This window comes from Carassius gibelio, chromosome B23 (genome assembly GCF_023724105.1).
Source record: "Carassius gibelio isolate Cgi1373 ecotype wild population from Czech Republic chromosome B23, carGib1.2-hapl.c, whole genome shotgun sequence".
NCBI classification, from domain to species: domain Eukaryota; kingdom Metazoa; phylum Chordata; class Actinopteri; order Cypriniformes; family Cyprinidae; genus Carassius; species Carassius gibelio.
In genome coordinates this window covers 13,695,831-13,712,348 of record NC_068418.1, presented here as the reverse complement: position 1 = coordinate 13,712,348, position 16,518 = coordinate 13,695,831, and the positions used below count along the sequence as shown (strand labels likewise).

Below are 16,518 nucleotides of genomic sequence, written 5' to 3'. Positions count from 1 at the left end.
TTCGTTTTCACATCCAGGGGTAAACTTTTGTGTTGCAAATATTACATGATGCAATTCAATCTGCATTTTCAATTTAGATCCCTGTTTTAGACCGTGTTTCCACACTGCTAAGCTGATTAATCATCAGTGTCATTTTATAAATGAAACTTATTGTCAATTGTTTGTTAACCCCCCTATTTTAGACCTTTGGTTAACATCTGCCTGAGTCACTTTCCTCAACTTAGTGCTTCAGCCGTCCCCATAGAGATCTGTTCCCATAGCCACAGGCAGACATTCTGTGGGGATTGTGATTACAGTGGGACTCATGTATGCACCGTTGGCATGAGGGTGTGGGTTTCAAAGGCAGTCAGATGGAGAGGAATGGGCTAAGAATCCACACCTGCACTTGACTGAATGAATAGACCTGAAAAGGTGAAACTATTTGGGACTGAATTGTTTATTAGTGAGCATCTGGATGACAGAAGTTATCTGTTTTAAGCAGAACATTCACCTTCAAAGGTGGTCTGCCAAACCAGAACCACTCCTTAAATAATCTAGTTAATCTTGCTTAATATGGAGAGGTGGAGTCTCCAAAATGATTCTGATACTGGCATGTCAGTGAGAGAGCGAAAAAGTTTGTTTGGTAACTTTCATTGATTTCCATCACTTTGAGCTGGATCCAGTCCACTCCCAGCTCTTATGGGATTTTACTTGTGTTTTGAGGGCGACGCTCAACCCAGACTCACATTCTGAGATCCGAGAAACCACAAATACTTCTTACCGGTCTGCTTCCCAGAACAGAAACACTCATACGAGATGATTCTCTTCACTCTGTCTCAGGTAATTCCGTGGAGGTCTTCCTGAAATTGTCAGACCGAATGAATGGATTTCCTCATGGCTTCCACTGCAGCACTCCTTTTACTTTGATGAAGCCGACAGACACTCTTATATCAGTTCCTCCTGTAGTCTACGGTAGGTGGAACGTGGGAAAAGATTATTGAGAGCTGTTTTGGGAAATGACCGCCAGAAATATCCAGTAGGTGAACACCAGTCGGAAGCGACAACTCCAATCGGAAACCACTCGAGACCAAGAATAGGCGAAGGATTTGTGGAGTAAATAAGACTCAAACACATATTCACTTGGTTATGTGTCTTGCGCTTCCTGCTTGTATTTCTTCCTGAAAGGGTTGCCTGGGAGGAGCTATGTAGGAAAGGAGGAGGAGGAGAAGTATTTGAGTTGCTGTGTCAGTCGTGTACACACACACAGACTCTCACACACATTCGCTGGAGCACCAACTCTCTGCTGAGCTCCGTTCTTCAAAAGGCTCGACAGCTTGAGTGTTTTATCCTGCTCTTGGAAAACACTTGTCCTGGTAAGTTAAGCAATCTGTAACAGAGATCCAGTGATCTATAGACAAGTGGATTAGTTTAATGATTTCTGCACTTAGTGTGTGTTGACTGTGTTGAACTCCTTTTTTAATTAGTTTTTTATTTTTATTTATCTCCCTAACTTTCCTTTTAGTGTTCAGCCCTAATGGCAGTAACAGTGAGGCTCATATAGAACTCATATCCTCTCATTACTGTGAGTGTCTAGTTAGTCTAATTTGAGCAAGCTGGGACTGGACTGATCACCTAGTAGGACGTAATGGTTGTTTATACAGGATCAGCAAAACTTTGTGTGTGTATAGGGTGATTGAGTTCAGTTTTTGGGCAATTAAATACAGATGAACTCCATTAGGACTTGAATTATATGCTTTAAAACAGTGGATGTCTGTGAGTTTGCATTTTTCTGTCCATTTGTTGGATTGTATTGTTTTTTTCGTGTGCTCAATGTTATTTTGTGACGTTGTTAGAGGTGCACCAATATTAAAATTCTGGCTGACATTTATTCATTTATTAAGCTGATGATTGGAAAATATACTTTTTTTTTTTAACAAAGTATGTTTATCTATAATTTTACTATTTTCAAAATAATAAAAACATCTACAAGTGAATTTAGACATCATAAGATAAATATGTACAGTTGTACATAAAACTGGGCATTCATCTTTGATATTTGCTTAATTTTTATACATGATACATTTGCTTAATTTTGATAAATGATACATTGTACATCCCTAAAATGAATGTCAACAGTTTGTCAAAACAATAGTGATTGAGAAATGAGGAACTGAGTCAGTGTGTGTAATAACAACTGAGAGGCATTTTCTGTCATATTGTCTGCATATTCATGCAGGAAAAGAGCTCAATCTCTCTATCTTTCCCTCTCTGTGATCCTTTTACTCACTGACATTCCTGGCTTATTTACTGGTCAAACTGGGTTAATAGGTGACTTCTGTCTCTGTGTGTTTGTGTCGTGCTCTAGTTTTTGTAAACGTAGTTACTAGTTGTTTGTTGTTCTTTTGTTTTAGTGTGTGTGTGACTGTGGGAAAGCAGAATTGTTAACTGCGGTGGAATAAGGTAAAACGACACTTTGGGCTGAGGCTTGAACCGTCTCATCTCTGTAATTACACACTGTATCCACACACAAATATGCTTCTGTGTGTCTGTTAGCACGCTTGTGTGGGGCAGGCGTGAATGTGCATGTGTCTTTTAGTGTTGAGAATGTGTGAGTGACATTTCTCAGCTTTGCTTTGTCAGGCCTGAGATGGGCCACAGGGTCAGGGTCCATTTAGAGGACCCCGGGGTCATAGATTCCTGAGATGAGTCTGACAGAGACAAGGTTGCTATGGTTGTAATTAGGGGATGATCAGGGCATCTTGCTTGATCAATATGACAGCGAGGTGCATCTCTCTTTTTACTGCTGACAGCTCTGTGAAAATGCTGCCAGGACGGTTGAACAGTACTGGGTTGAGAGTTTAAAGTGACCTCTGACACCACAGTGTTCTTCCTCAGATGTGCAGCTGGAACTGCAGAGCTTTATCCAGTGGGAAACATAAATCACTAATAGTCGTGTAAGTGACAGATGACCCAGGTCTCTGGGGTCAGATACATTTATCTGAGAGGCGCTGTGCTGCGTGAGCATCCCGATCTGGAAACTCAAGGGATATGTTATGATCTAGTCTGGGTTCTCTGATTTGAAGTTTTGGATGGAGGGAAATGTGGTGAATATATGGTCCCATTGTAGTTGGCTCATGAAGGACAGATGGACTTTTTGTTCTCATCTGATTATCTTATTACAGTCAACATGAGAGATGGAGGAACGGACCGATCCTATTCTCTGTATATATTTTTTAACATTATTTTGTGACGCATTGAAGGGAATAAATGTAATTAGTTTACGTTACTTTTTGTACGTTTTTCTACTAAAGATGAATTGATATTACAGGCAGCCCAATTAATCTAAAATACCTTTTAGGCATAAAATGAATATCCCCAATATGACGGAAAAGACATACATATGTAAGATACACAAAACGTGATTGATTAGATAAAATTCTTTGTATATAAAATATATTATTAGCAACAATTAGTTTATAATTAAAAAACTTTTTTGCACATAAAATACACAACCTTTGAGTGATGACAATGAAATAACATGTTTTTTATTTTAATAACGTACAGAAAATATATTTTATACTAAATAATTTTGACAGATCAAAAAATTATTTATTACCAAAATTGTTACTAAAATAATCAAGTACAGCCCCATATGTTATTTATATTTATATATTTATTATAAATAATTAAGCTAATAAATAATAAGTGCTATTTATGGTTTGAGTTGGTCTGTAGTAATTATACATTTATTTAATATAGTTTTATTGCTTAAAATCAAGAGTCTGTTATGCCCTCATTTATTTGGGCAAACTTTGAGTGTCAGAAATGGCACTGAGGGCAACCATATTTACATCTTGAGGGATCCACATTTTGGCTGACATTATAAATGGGACATGAATGATAATATCCTCACTCCTCACTGCTCATTCAGACATTCAGTGTTGGCTGTATCCTCGTCTAACCGTGGGCCGTTTAGTACAATACCAGCTCTATCTAATGATGCTGTGTTGAGGTTATCCTGGCCTGCTGTGGATGGAGGGGAAACAGCTGTGCTGTGTGTTGCCACACATTGAGAAGAGAAGGCTGTTTAAAACCCTCTATAACCAGCTGTCCCTCACCGATGGAGCTTTGTGGTAGTTACAGATGGAAGCAGTGTGAGAGGTTATCAGACTACAGGCTTGAATCCTCTGGGGTGTCTTTATCATGGTCGCTGAGGTGAGTTGAGTGAGAGGTCTGACTCTGTCAATGCAGTAGAAGCCATCAGGGAAAACCCTTGGGAATGATGCTAGTTAGCTTGTACTTACTCCTTACACCAACAGTGTAGTGCAAGAGGTCAAATCTTTAAGTGAGGTTCATCTGTAGGGCACATTTACTCTGAAACAAGCCGATTTCAGTAAATCAGTTGAGAGCTGTCACATAAAAGCACTGGGAATATTTAGCTACTTGTTGCTGAATAGTTGTTTATGGGGGCTTGTCTAGATTTCTTCTTATCTGGCTCTCCTTATCACATTCCTCTTTCGGTGTCATGCAAAAAAAGAAAGGTAATATTTACCTTCCCCTGTCTCTTTACTACACAGGGTTGTGATGGGTTGATCTACACATTCCTTCTTTCTTTTTCCTTGCATAACATCCGCTTAGTCAGCAGGATGCCTCATGATTCCAGTTGGGAGAGATTCCTGAATTCCCTCGTTACTCATAGAAGTGACGTCAGATCTTCTACGCTCAGTCCTTCATACCTGAAGAGATTCACACGAGCTTCCTGCAATATTGACACGTTAAAGGATGGAAAGTTTGTAGCCTGGGGAACAGGAGCATAACTGTAACATTGCACAGGTGACTCAGAGTGAATCCTTCCAGGCTGCCAGGAGCAGGAAATGTAGGTTTTGATCTATTCAGAGCTGTCAGTCTCCAGTCACAAAGTCGTAAATGCATCTACATAGACAATTTGACATCCAGGAGTTTCTCATCAGCGCTCCAAGCCTGACAACTCTATAACTAGGGCAAGCATCACCATAACTATTCTTCTCTTTCCCAAAGTGCTTTTTTCTTACTTGTTTTTCTTTCCTTCATCTAGTGTATGTCAAATCATTAAACACTAATAAAATGAACATTACACATTCAATCAGGTTTAAAAACATCCAGAAAAACATCACTGTTAGTTGCTATGCTCAAGCCGTTAGCAAACATTTCCATTCACGTTTTTGCGGCTCAACAATCCAGTTCACCACTAAACACTGTGGGGAAAATTACATCAGTTTTCAGAAATCAAGATCAGATCTTTATTTTGTGCCCAGCGAGGTTTGCCTTGGAGATGCCTGTGTGTCTGTGGTTATGGCAGTCTAACATGGTTGTGTGTGGCTCTAAGTGTGTGTATTCCTGGCTCTCCCCACGTCCTCAGTGTTCTGGGTCCAGTTGGCTCAGTGCTGAAATGCTTCTGTTATCTCAATCAGTTCACACCACGCTTGTACCCATAGCTGTGGGCTGTTCATGCCACCCTCACCCCTGTGGCCATCACATTCCACTGTGTGTTTACTTCTGTTTGGGGATCTTATTTTACATGAGACCTAAACACTTTAATGGTTTTGGGATCATTGTGTGCTGTAAGGTGAGTAAGATTTTAACTTCTGTTGGACAGAGTATATCATTGCTGTAAACTGTGGTTCATAGGTGGTGGGTTGCAACCCAAAATTGAGAACTAAACCATGCTTATTACAGTCTGCAGTCGTTGCTTAAGATCAGGTTAAGTTCTGTATGGATTAGAAATTTACAGAATTTTGGTATGCACATTTTCTGCCAATATTAGAGATGTATTTTAAACATTTGTTTGTATCTGACCATTTTGGATGCATATTGGCTGATTTTGGTTATTTATTTGCATGTCAATTTACCCTGTGTTATTGATTGGATATTAGAAACAGATCAGTCTAATCTTGAAAATCAATTTTTCCTGTTTAAAGCGATCATTTTGACCATGTCCTTGCCACATTTCTGGGACTTGAACATGGGAGTTGCTTTACTATCTATGCAGGGTCGGAAAGCTCATGGATTTCATCAGAAATATCTTCATTTGTGTTTAAGGTCTTAAATGTTTTGGAACAACAAAAGGGAAAGTAATTACTGAAATAATTTTCATTTTTGGCTCAACTATCCCTTCAATAAAGTTCCAGAAAATCTTTATCTTTAGTATATGGTTTAAGTTGGAACCACATATGGATGTTGCATAGGGTGTTTATCTGTGTGCTTACCTCACTGATGCTTGAGGTTAAATAGTTTTGAGAAAGGGCTCTGATAATTAACAAGCCTAGAATTTCTGCTAGCTTTAATTATTATCCATATATGTACAAGCTTTCATGCTTGTGGTCTATGGTCCCTGTGGAAGAGCTTTCTTCTATATTGGTGTTTGGTAGAGTAGCAGAGGGGAATACAGAGATGTGGAGGGGAAGGAATGATTATCCATTTTGGCTTTTGGACACTAGAGCTGCATTACCCCCAACAGCATAGCGAGTCCTGAGCAACTGTGCCTTCTATATGGCCATTGAGAGACAGCTGTAAGTGTGTATGTATGTGTGCATCATCTAAATCCATCACAGAATTTGACCTGGATAAGCATTTATTGTATTACTCTGTCTATAAGCCTCTTATAAGTACAATATCAGACAGAAACATGCCAAGCATGTTTAAATCTATTTCTATAGTAATGGAAACAATAGACCACACAACATTTCTCCAGTGGTAACTTACTTTTAACATGCCTGTCTCGCTGCTGTTTCAATCTTGTATGTCTTGTAGTCAAGTCAGAGTCACATATCTGAATGATTTATTAACCAGAATGGAAGTATTAGCAACAGTAAACAGCAAATAATTCCCGAAAAAAAACCATTTTAACATGAAATGTTCTCATTTTACATATTTAAAGTATAATCAGCATAACATTTGATTGGAACCTGAAACTTCAGAGGAAGATAAAATTTTGATTAAGATTTGAAATAAAACCAAACAATTTTAGTATCTGGAAAAACATGCACTGATTAAAATATTCACAATAATACAAGGGACATGCATTTTTTTTTAATTTAGGCTATTTGTTGTTCAGTCTTTCTGCCAAATGTCAGGAAGGTTATTAGCAGGTTTCTCTAAAGGCAGTTCACTTTGTTCTGCAGTTAGAGTTTAAGACTATATTTATGATTTCAAATGAACTTTTGCTTGGAGGATTCTTTCTATCGTGTTAAGTCTTTTCTATCTTATTAGTGAAAGAAAGGGAGGGGGAGCGTAACGGGGATGAGGGCCCAGACTAGAGTCATGCTATAAAAAGATTAATTAAAAATGTTTATTTGAATATGATGATGATGATGATGATGAACGGCAAGGAACAAGGCTCTCAGCGCTCTTGATGATGTAATCCAAACCTTTAATGCAGTAACAAAAAGGAAAAAATAGGGAAGGGAAAAGGTAAATTGCCTTCACTCCCTTGACAATGAGGATCAAGAGGAATATGAAAGCATCAGAAGTTGTAATGAAGAGAAAGAAAGCGAGGGAAAATGTCTAAATTTGAGCCAGCACAGATTTGAGAACAGCTTTTCTGAGACGAGCTGTATTGCATGCTCGTGAGTGTTTCAGACAGATTTAAATGAGCCTTGGCCTAGATCTAGTCTGAGACCAGAATATAAAAGATGATAATCTGCCTATATTGTACTTTGCAAAGATACTACACAAAGCACCTTTGTGTGCTCATGAACACTGAACAAGTGGTGGAGGACATTTAAATATTTTCTTAAAATGCGCTATAACTGAATATAAAAGATTGCAGCTGTTCTTCAGCTCTGTTCTTTTCTTTTTTGTTTTGTGTCTTTCAAAGAATCACATTTGAATGAAAATTCAGTAGGAGTGTTTGTTGTGAGTGGGGGGAAGGGTGCAATTGGTCAGCTTTCCAACCTTAGACCAATCAGAGATCGGCTGCTGGCATACTCCTTTCTCCTCCTCTTGTGCTTGGAACTCTGTTCTCTTTCCTGATTGGCTGCTCCCACATGCAGCATCTGGAGGCTTTAAGATTGTAGTGGGAGGGGCCAGACAGTGCATTAAAACCAAACGTCTGCCCCCATTCGCCCCATTCGCCCTAGAGTACTCCAGTTATATGCGTGGAGCTGAGGGAGCGAGAGGAGGTCCTCTCTTTGCCTACCCATGTCTGACAGTATCTTTCTCTCTCTCTCCTTTCTCCAGGAAAAGAGTCCAGGATTACAAGAAAAAGAGGATCAGGTTTTTAAGGAGTATTTTACAAGTCTGGGACATCTGGAGTTTGAGAGGAAGGAACCGAGTCACTGTGTTTCACCAGAACTGTTCTGCTAACCTTTCAGCTGCAAGGAGCTCACTTTAGGATCTGCCCCGTCCTGGTGGGTCATTCAGCCGGACTGATGTGGAATGCGACCCTTTATGACCCCTTCCCACGGGCCTCTATTCAATGAGCCGGACTCGGGAGAGAACAGATAATAGAGGCAAGAGGCCAGCACACAAAAAAGAGTGAAGTAACAGCAGCAGGAGTGTTCAGACTGGTAAGAAAGTTAAAGGGTCCTGGAAGGTGGGGAAAAAGAAATTAAAATACAAAGGAAACGGAATAAAGAAACCTGTGTTTACAAAAATATTTATTGAGACTGCAAGACATTCTTGAACGCAACAGAAACTTTGACCCTTAGCCTTCATTTGACCTCTTAAATTAATCCCACTGCTAACAATCATGCCAGTGGAGACCCTTCGTCCCACAGATGGCCGTCTTACTGGGGGTCCCTTCACCTCTGCCATGCCTTTTCGAATCCTCAACAAAGGCCCGGACTACTTCCGTAGAGCGCCCGAGCCAGGAACACGGAAGCTGAGTGCAGTTGAGCGCCTGGAAGCGGACAAGGCCAAGTACGTAAAGAGTCAGCAAGTAGCACTCAATAAACAAGAACCTGTGAAACCCCCAATCATCCGCAAACCGCTGCTATCACAAAGCATGATGATGCAGTGCAGAATAAACACTCCACCAGCAAGGAATATTACCCGGTGCCAACTTGAGACGGAGAACCGAGGATCGGACCGTGGCATGAGCAGAGGACCACAACTCAACCTTGAAGTACTCAATAATCTAATCAATGTCTGTGACGGACCACATGCATCCTCGCCTACCCCATCCTCTCCTTCTCCCTCAGCATCCTCGCCCTCTTCTGGAGGTCAGAGTGTTGGTAGTGGACAATCTGCAGAACCTCAGCACTGCATTAACTTTAAATCACACCTTGGCTCATCACCCAACTCCTCTCGCAACTCCTCTCCTCCTAACAATCAATTCTTACCAGCTGAGCCCAGCCGAAGGCCGCCACCAGTCCCAGCCAGAGCTCCCCGGCTTGTACCACAAGGTGGTTACGGGACCCCCAACTCCGTTACTGTACGACGGGTAGATGTGCGACCACAGGCAGAGATCAGGAAACCTCAGAGATTGCCTCTTCAACCCAAACCTAGACAAGCTCAAGTAGCTCAACCACAGAAAGCCCAGCAACAGGCACCTCCCACACAGCAGAAACCTTCGGGAACACACCCTGCATCCCCTTGCATACCCCCCAGCCCAGTGCTTCTATGCCCTGGCGTTATACCCCCCGCTTCCCCTGCTTTCACCCGCATTTCCTCAGCCAGCTCTCGAGGGTCACGTCCCGGTTCAACTCGGAAGCATCCCTCCCTCCACCGCTCCAAGTCGGACTTGAGTGACCGTTACTCTCGGGCCACAGCTGACCTAGAGCGCTTCTTCAACTACTGTGGACTGGACCCAGATGAGGTGGAAGGAATGGGTGGCGTGGAGCGGTTTGCCCGGGCAAATTCAGACATTGTTTCGGTCTCCAAACTCCGGAGCGTCAGTACACCTAGCTCAGAGTGTGGGGACAGACAACGAGGAGAGGAGGAAGAGGAGGAGGACGACTGTGATGGGCCTATAAAGCCCAGTGAGCGTGTTCCTTATGGCATCTCGGTTATTGAGAGGAACGCGCGTGTCATTAAGTGGCTCTACGGTATTCGACAAGCACGGGACGCATCACAAAACATCTCCAATGTCTAGAAGCTTCTCTCTGGTTGTCTGCTCGGACAGAGACAATATAAAGAAGACAGAGACTTGCTGTAGTATTCAGTTGATGTCTATCACACACCTAATATTTATTACGTTATTGTTTGAAGATGTTTAAAGGCTCTAACAAAGATTTGTTTTGTTTGTATTTGCCTTACTTTAAGGATAATGTTCATGATATTTGTTACATACATAGATGCATCCTGTTGTTTTTAGAGTATCTGATTATCTGCAAGGATGTCGAACCTCTAGATACGGAATACTACAGACTCAGCACTGTGACTTTGATACATTTTGATTTTAAGCAATAAGATTAATGGTAAAGCCACTAAAAGAGCGGGTTATGATGAGAATGATGGAAGCAGCAGTCGATCTGCTGTGTTGGTGCCGTTCCGGTACAAAGTCTGTATTAACAGCAGTGCTGTCGGACCTGTGGCCTAAGCTAATTCCTGTAGGAACCATTGTGTTCATAGTATTGGAAATCAAGCAGGTACTTTCTAGTTTTACAAATATTTGAAGAATTAATGAATTTATTTAGGATGCTTGTGTTTATGAGGTCATCATTTGGAGTCAGTGGTAGTAAGACCTCAGGGACATGTTCAGTTAGCCACACCTAGAACAGAGACACAGCCTGCAAAGTCCTAAAGTGCACACATGTAGAAACTGAGACACATATGAACCCCTGCTCACTATACACAAACTTTTGCTCCATAGGTGTCAAATCCAGAAGTGAGTCAGATTTTCAATGTAGACTTTTTTTTTTTTTTTTTTTTTGAAGGCAAGGCTATGATACTGTGAAGAATTCAGAGCTTCTACAGAGGCTCTGCTCCTCTGCAAACATGGCTGGTAGACGGTTAATGTTGAATATAAGTTTAGAAGTTCAAAATATAAGCATGTGAGAGCCTCTTGTCAGCATGAACACGTGGATGTACAGCTGTATTATGTGGCAAAGCACAGTTGCACGATGTGCACTTCTCAAACATGCATTCCAAAACCTATGGACGTACATTCCATTCAGCTTAATGTTTATGTATGATTTGTGTGGGTTTTGTTGTTTGTGACTGCTCCTTCTGCCTGTTTTTGTGTTTCTGATTGGTTCTGTTTTAAACCGTTATGTAAGACAGGTAAGGTGACTGAACCGAGAGAAAGAGTGTTTGGCTCAATACTCTTGGGGGAATCAAAGCTTTTAAATCAGTTTACTGCAGTGTTTTCACACTTGTAGTGAAAAAGGAAAGCCTTACGAATAGAAAAATGCAATTTTGATGGAAGTTTGTTGAATATGTGCACATAGACAAGTCATGAGGCCACACAAATGTTCACTGTTGGTTGAGAGTTTTTGAGAGAAAGATTTGCTTTATTTAAAAAAAGCACAATAATCAAAATTATTATTTTTTCCTAGATTGTGCAATCTAAATATAGCCATAAATGCATGAAGAGGTAAACGCAAAACATGTATTGACTGAAATACATTGCTCTGCCAGCACATTCAGAAAGAATACACAAAAAGGTACAAATCCTCAAACACTTCAGTGCAGTAGTTCTTGAAATAGGAGGGTAACGTGGTGGTTCTTCTTGTTCTCTGAAGTTTACCATTGACTTGAAAAGAGTCGAATGCAAAATCGGTCCTTTGAAGATGTCAATAAAGATATGTTTTTGAAAATAAGTTGCGAGTTCTTTATTCTCTGTATTATTTGAGTAGTTTAAAACTTGACCTAGATTACTGGAAAATACATTTTAATCCAGGGTGTAACATATTTGAAAGCCACTTTACATGAACATCCAGAACAGATGTCAATTCTGAATATGATTACAAATTTGTGTCCCTTGAGACAGAGAGTTTTGGATATAAAGGCACCAGATACAGCCTAACATGAGGCAATATCCAAATCTGAACTGAGCAGATGTTTTTATCCAAAGCTGTGAAGGTGGGTTTGCTCATATTTTGTGTTAACTTAAAGTTTAAATTGAAACAATTTCGTTTCATTAAAAATGTTATAATGTTTATAAAGTCATCGGAGTCCAACTACTTTGCATATGGCAGGATCTTAATTTTTTCATCTCTTTAAGGATGTGACCTCTACTTCCAAACATATACTTTGTAAAATATTGTTCCCAGAGGACAAGTCTGAGGCTCTGTTACAGCAGCAGCCCGTTGCCCCAGTCACCTGTGAATTATGACCAACCTTGAGCAGACAAGTAGAGAATTACAGCCAGAGAGAGAGGGGGATGTAACCATGTTAGAAGAAGATAAAGATCAACAGCATCTTCTACAGGCCAATTAGTTTTTGCAGAAAACCTCCCATTTTAATCCAAGAAAATTAAACTGGTGTAGGGAAGAGTAAGATTTAGGATAATGCTGTTCCCTAGCGAGGTGGTTTGAGGTGAAGTGTGTTTTTTGGTGAATGCAGTGAACTCAGATGATAGTGCTAGTGATGCTGAGGGATATGTGCAATCATACATTGTTTACAGTTACACCGGCTGCTTTACTCGGGAAGACAGAAAGTACAGTAAATACTTCTGCACCTGTGAGCCTCCGGCGATGTATTTTAATTTTCACTGCTGGATAATGAGAAGAATTTGTTTAGTTACAGTTTCATAACTTACTGCATCATGCTCTAGTAATCAGATTCAAGTGTTCATTGCTCCCATGCTTTCTCTAGATATTACAATAGGATCACATTTTAAACACATCACAGACATCAGACTAGTGTGTACTGACTTTTATGGGATTGCACCATGAGGCTGTGAAAAAAGGAATTACATTTTATCCAGAGGCTTTATAAATTGCAAATTTGAAATGTGAATTACTTTGAATCTCTATAAAACGTGAGACAAATGATAGTCTACCAAATCTAATCTGCTGAACTAAGCAGGTAAAATAAGACGGTCTTAATGCCCAGTATTTCCCTTTTATTTTATTTGTACAGTGCAGGGCATGTGGTGTGTTGATGTAAACCACAAAGCACAACAGCCGCCAATGTATGTCACTGCCTGACCCATGGGCTCCCTCACAGGCGGTCGACTGGATATGTGGTCGTAAGCTGATTAGATACACATACACAGTTCCATCTGCCCTGTGCATCTAACTGGATGTGCCTTGAGTATTGGTTAGTCTGCTCTCATCAGCCTCATTCTTCACTGAGCTAAAGCCACTTAACCCTCACTACTCATCTGCTTAGAGAGCAGACCGTCAGCTGCTGAAGTCAGGGGGATAAGCTGTAGAGATCTATGTCAGTTCTGGCCAGTCTTTAGCATCAGAAACTATCGAACTTCGAGCTATTAGGCATCTTCTTTAGCAAAATCTCTATCAAGAAATGTCTGTCATTTTACATCACATCCCGCAGCTTTTGCAGCCATGCATGATCAACTATTATCTACCTCCATAAGAAAACAGCAAAATCTCAAATAATGTTTTGAATTGACAACAAATTCTGACATGAACTGTCCTATGTTTTATTCTCAAATGGGCCGGTCCAGCCAATGAGCATGTGCAGTCATAAGAGTGTGATGCGATGACTTTACCAAAAGGCGGGACCTATTTCACCGTATTGCGTTGCACATGTTTCCGTCCATAATCATATGAATAAACTATATTGAAATAAATATATGTAAATGTAAAAGAGAACTAAACATTGAACTGGACATGGAAAACATGTGACCATATTTGTCATATTTGACATTTTAATAGTTTCCCATACTATTGTGTACTGTGTATTTCAAATTGAAATTTTGAATTTAACATAGTTTGCAAGGAACTTTCAAATGCTGCAAACTTTAATCAATTTCTTTGGAATACAAAATATATTTTGAGAAATATCTCAGTGTTTTTTATTTTTCTTACAATAGAAGCTAATGCTCCAGCATTGTTTATTTCCCAACTTTCTTCAAAATATCTTGTTTTTTAAAAGCATGAATATCATATATATATATATAAAGCAGGAGAGGGCTACTATTCAACTAGCATGAACTGCACCCTATGGGCATTTGATTTGTCTTTCTCAGTCAACAGACATATATGATATTCTGTGAGAACTGATAATAAAGACCAGTGGAAAACTAGCAGTCATGCCATAGGCTGTAAATGTTGCTTCTTTGGCTTTATTGTTTATGAGAAGTGGTATATGGTTGAAGAGAGACACGGCTGCTGGCTTGGAAGGTTTTTTAAGGAATTGTAGTGCATTCTTGTGTCTGTCTGCTTTGGGCTTAAACCCATGAGATAAAGGAGGGCTAGCCAATGAGATGCAGGCTATGTTTATCTGGACTTTGGGCTAATTGTTTTGCTCTTGTTGCTGTAAGTTGTAAAACGTGCCTTAAATATATAAAGACCTTGACTGTGTGGTTATTTATTATTTCAGACTAGCAGTTGAGATTAGATAGAGTTCCTGTGGTCCTTGTGAGATAAACCAACAGCCGATTTGTGCAACATCTTAGTGGCTATTCTTTAAACAAGCCATGTTTTATACTAGCCCACAGCAAGCAGAAAAAATATAATCCCAGTTTGTAAATCATGAACATTTTGCAATGACAGTTATTACAATACAAAATGTGTTAGATGACTTCAAACCAGCATAAACTGATCTTTCACAGAAAGTCAGATATGTGTCAGTCTGTCCTTCAATCTTCTCTACAACAATCAGACTCAACAGATCAGTTGCTCATGGTCTTGATGGATGAGCGGCAATTGATTAGGCATGAACTCTGACTTATAAACCAGGTCATGTGATGTCACTTCCTCCCTCTCTGACACCGTCCCTTCAGTTCAGTTTCTCCATGCAGCATATTCATTGTTACACTGTAAATAATGATTGGAATTTTAAATACTGGAAATTATATGGGGAAAAAACCCTGTATATTGGGCATTTCATGTAATTTTGCAGTATAATACTGTTAAATATCATGATGTAGAAAATGGAAGTTCTTTTGTAAATTACAACCGTTTTTAAAACTAAAATTTACAGTAAATGTTTGTAACAAAAGGAATATATCATGTATTACAAAATATGTATTTTACTGTCTTCAGCCTGTTCTCACTTTTCTGCTTCTTTGCCTCTAGCTCTTTATTTCATGCATGGCTCCATAATTCTTGCCTCTTGCCTCTGGATATTCATTACCATATTAAATTTACTTTCCCATTTGCTCAAGAGCAGATATACACAATCCGGCCGAACTCCTTGTCGTCTTTGCATCATTGTGTGAAATGGCACTAGGTCCCAACTGACAGCAGGTGTTTTGGTAGATAAGAGCTAGGCTGTTTGTCTGGTTCCTGTTGGAATCTCTGAGTCTGTTTATGTGTGTGCCCAAAACCCTTTCCTTTATCACTCTGGAAAGGAAAGTAGTTTTGCTCGTCTCTACATGTTTGTTGTTTTATGTTGTGGGCACAGATTGTGAAAGGTAAACTACTTTAGAAATATTTAACAAAGTGCTAATTAAATGTTGTATATTTATTTTAGTCAATTTATATTTTTAGTCTACTTGATATGATGCACAGTGTTGGGAGACAATATTCCAAGCATGATACAAGTTAAACTCAATTGGTAGTAGCATAATGTGGATTGCCACACCATAATAATAATAAAAAAGCATTAATATAGTTTAGTGGGTAAATAAAATGGACCATTCTGACCCAGGAAATCCTGGGTTATCTTGCTTCATGTTTCACACTTCTCATATACACAGGGTTAACAATTTATAAACTTTGAAACTGTGAATAAACAATCCTGTGTATTCGTAGACTTAAATTTAACACTATATATTCCTGAACCTTGGGTTATCATTCTTATCTGAGTATTGAATATACATTGATTGGACAAATGCAGCATGCAATATTTATGTAACGGCTGAAGTAGGATTGTACTTCCTCCTCTATTAAATACTGCAGACTGTGTATGTTCAGACTATATAAAGGAAAGAGTAAAGCAATCTTTTCTTTACTGCAATTGACACGTTTTCAGGCACCATTTGACATTTTTCCCCTGAAACTGAAATGATTGTTTGTACTGTATGCAGTGTTTTTATGACTGTCGAAAGAACGTGAATATGAGGCACGTGATTGGCTAAACTCTGACTGTATTAGTCTGAAAGAGGAAAGTCATGATGGCTCAAGGGTGAGTGAATCATGGGGTAATTTTACTTTTTTGGGTGAACCATCCCTTTAATCAACATTATACCACAAATGCTGTCAATCTGAGTTTAACTTGTTACTGATCATGGAATATCCCTCAAATGGTTCTTGTTGTAACAGTGTTCTGGACAGTGACATCAGCAGCTGTGTGATGCAGTCTTTCTAGTTTATCTGCTGTGTGGGAACCTGCAGACAGAGCCAAAAACACAGACTTATGTACTGACTGTAAGATATGTCTGCAAACCTCAGAAATCTTGAAAGCCAGCTGGAAGCAACCAGAAACGAAAGAGAAGATGGATATACAGTATTGAGGGCACACAAACAACCGCATCATCAAAAC

General features: G+C 39.6%; 2 protein-coding genes across 4 annotated transcripts in view; one reads left to right on the top strand and one right to left on the bottom strand.

Moving 5' to 3' along the window:
* The window catches only part of LOC128011587 (protein FAM110B-like), a 33,820-nt gene extending 22,100 nt beyond the window's left edge, over positions 1 to 11,720 (top strand). For 2 of the 3 annotated variants that reach the window (XM_052594162.1, XM_052594165.1), the window contains exon 2: positions 8,197 to 11,720. In XM_052594162.1, coding sequence (XP_052450122.1) covers positions 8,708 to 10,051 — 1,344 coding nt within the window. In that variant the 5' untranslated portion in view covers positions 8,197 to 8,707 and the 3' untranslated portion in view covers positions 10,052 to 11,720. Of the gene's footprint in view, positions 1 to 349; positions 1,353 to 8,196 lie in introns of those variants that run through there. The other variant, XM_052594163.1, reaches the window with a different exon arrangement.
* The window catches only part of LOC128011585 (myosin-7), a 121,053-nt gene that overhangs the window by 48,083 nt on the left and 56,452 nt on the right, over positions 1 to 16,518 (bottom strand). The window lies entirely within an intron of this gene.